Consider the following 3,053-nt stretch of genomic DNA (forward strand, 5'->3'; position numbering starts at 1 on the left):
GATAAACAAGATCTAATGTGGTGTAAGTCCAAACGTTTTTATTTCCACTTCAAATGATCATAAATCAAACCGTACGCTAAACCTTAGTAGTTTCGCACTGAAATATCCTGTAAATTTGCACAAAAACATCATATACATTCATTTGAATATTCAATAAGTGAGAAATCTGCCTTTTCTGTTGAGTCAATAAGATAAGCATTAACAGACTATATGTATCCCACAGACTCCTGCGATCTCACCTTGGACCCAGAAACTGTGAATGGCTACCTCACTCTCTCTGCTGGAGACAAGAAGGCAACGAGTGGATCCTGGGAAAAATATCCCAAAACAGAGAAGAGATTTGATTGGTATCCCCAAGTTCTCTGCAGGGAAGGTCTAAGAGGCTGTCATTACTTTGAAGTAAAGTGGAGCAGTGAAAGTACTAAAGATCTCGGCATAGGCCTTGCATATGAAAGCAATCCAAGAAGGGGAAATCGTAAGTCCACTGGATTTGGGTATAACAATGTTTCCTGGTTCTTTGGAGTCAATGACGATGAGCTACGTGCATGGCATGATTTTAGTAAGATTTGGAAATCTAGTCTTCCTACTGGATGCAACAAAATTGGGGTATATTTGGATTGGCCGGCAGGAACTTTGTCCTTCTACCAAGTCTCCTCTGACACCTTGACCCATCTGTTTACCTTTGAGAACAGATTTACTGAAGCACTTTACCCAGGTTTCTACATCTACGACAAATCCAACTTTGCAATGTTTTGCCCAGTTTAAAGGGAACAGCATGGATTTACATAAATGTGATGCATTTCCACTAAATGCAACAAGTAACAAAATAATAAGTAGTTGATGGCTATAAAGCTAAATGTCTAAGCTAAACAAACTAAATAAGGCTTAAGATATCTTGCAGGCAGTTCATATGATGCACATACAAAGGATAAAAGCACACAATTTAATTTCCATGACATGTTTTTTTTTGTACAAAACCAAAAGAGAAAAAAAACTCAACAATCCAGATGCCAATGATAGATATTTCATTAATTTAGGATACTTTTATGTAGTAATTGATAAGAGATTCCAAAACACTCAGCAAGGATTAAAGCAAGGATTTAAAGAGAAAAAAAGATTGATCTAGATTTAAATGAATTGCATACAGTCATAGTCTCTAGTTTAAAAAGGCAGTCTCTTGTTTTTGTTTTTATTTTTTATCCAGTTCATATATTTTTTAGGTGTATAAAGTAATCATAAGCCAAATAAGGGAAGATGGTACCAGTTAAAAGTTTTAGACCACAGTCTGGGTCATTAACAATTTTTATGGAAAGATGGTAATTTCCCGTGTATTTGAATACTGAAATATTCTATTTCCTAGTTCAAGTTTTAGTTGTGCTGTGGCTATAGACTTATAGAGACATTATGTAAGTTTTGTACAGAAAAATATCTTTTAGATATATATAATAGCCTTTTTTATTTTACCCTTTACAACTAAAACCAGCTGATCAGCAGACTGACACCTCAGCAGTTCTGCATCTCTAAGCCTGTAGCCTATTTGACTAAATTTACATTGGGTTGGAAGTTTGGAGGATGTGACTTCAAGTTGAATGGGTTAACCCTAGCAAACAAAGCGTTATTTTCATGATGGGTTTTGTGAATAATAAGAAGTGACCAGCGCCCAGCTCAACTCAGACACTGATGAAAACTCTAGGTAAGGTGAAAAAACTACTACAAGAACGAGCAGAAGAGTACTGCAGTTCTATTTTTTGGCCACAGGTGGCGGTATTATTGGAAAACTCTGCAGTGCCTGTTTAAAGTCTAGAATTTCATCTTTCATTTGAAGGTGTAGTGACTATTTGTACAAAACCAAAATTCAAAAATAAAAATAAGACTTAAAGGTGATCAAAACAAAAGCTGAATTCAACTCAAATAGCCACCTGTTGCACCGTGGATTCTGGCTTACGTAGTCTAAAAAAGATCAAAAAGGGTCAAAATCCAGTTCTTTGCTTGCTTTATTTTCCGTACAGACAAACAGGTTACAGGCTTCACAGGATTCTTCAATTGCTCTCACTGTGAGTCCTGCACCTGTTTTTTGATTGACTGACTGGTTGAGAGTGAAACCTGTGACTGAAAACTGGTAAAAAAAAAAAAAGAAAATAAAAACATGTATCCCCCGACGTGCATATTGAGCTACCTAAGACCTACCTATTTATACTGTTAAAAACCCACATCACAAGCTACAATTAATTAACTAATTAACTGAATCACAAATGCTATTCTAAATAACAAATCAAACTAAATAATCTAAATTCTGAGATTTAACTAAAGATGGAGAAATACCTCCCACAGAGGGTATCAATATTAAAATTATATGAAGGGTGTAGGACTTACATCTCCGTACCATGTAATACCCTGTTTTTAAATGGCTTGAAAGGAAATTAACATTTAATTCATCTGTTGTTGTTTTAGTGTTGTGTCTCTTATTTTATATTTGCAGCTTTAACTGTATACTGCTGTGGCTGTCATGATGCGATGGTTTTACTAGCCCAAATGCAGACTCACAGACACAGAGGGAGGATTAAAAGTCCAGTAATTTATTGGAACTGGTTGACAGATTTACAGAGTGGAGCTCCTCCACAGCTAATACAGGGAAAGCTCCTAATCAGCTGATAGGGAACAGCTGTCAACACTGAACCCAAGCTCCCCAAGAATAGATCCGCGGCGCCCTCTGGTGGGCAAAGTCCCGGATCCTGACAGTACCCCCACCCCCACAAGGGCGGATTCCAAACGCCCCAAGGAAAAAAAACAAAAAAAAAAACAACTCGCCCATGGAGGGCGAAGGGCGAACCAGGGATGCCAGAAAAAGTCTCAGGTGGCCGGCCATGAAACCGGCAGCAGAGCAGAGTCTCAGAAGCTGCAGCAGGGGCCTTCCAGAGCAGAGGAAGCCGCCGACTGCGGCTTCGCATCTGGAACAGAGGAAGCCACCGACTGTGGCTCCACCTCAGGAACAGAGGGAACCACCGATTGTGGCTCCACCTCAGGAACAGAGGGAACGACCGATTGTGGCTCCA

General features: G+C 38.8%; 1 protein-coding gene across 1 annotated transcript in view; it reads left to right on the top strand.

The window, feature by feature from the left end:
* The window catches only part of LOC107101779 (stonustoxin subunit alpha-like), a 34,469-nt gene extending 33,628 nt beyond the window's left edge, over positions 1-841 (top strand). The window contains exon 4 of the mRNA XM_015400827.1: positions 224-841. Coding sequence (XP_015256313.1) covers positions 224-765 — 542 coding nt within the window. The 3' untranslated portion in view covers positions 766-841. The remainder of the gene's footprint in view (positions 1-223) is intronic.
* Positions 842-3,053: the final 2,212 nt, after the last annotated feature.

This window comes from Cyprinodon variegatus, unplaced genomic scaffold (assembly GCF_000732505.1).
Source record: "Cyprinodon variegatus isolate N-32 unplaced genomic scaffold, C_variegatus-1.0 Scaffold1151, whole genome shotgun sequence".
In the NCBI taxonomy this organism is placed as follows: domain Eukaryota; kingdom Metazoa; phylum Chordata; class Actinopteri; order Cyprinodontiformes; family Cyprinodontidae; genus Cyprinodon; species Cyprinodon variegatus.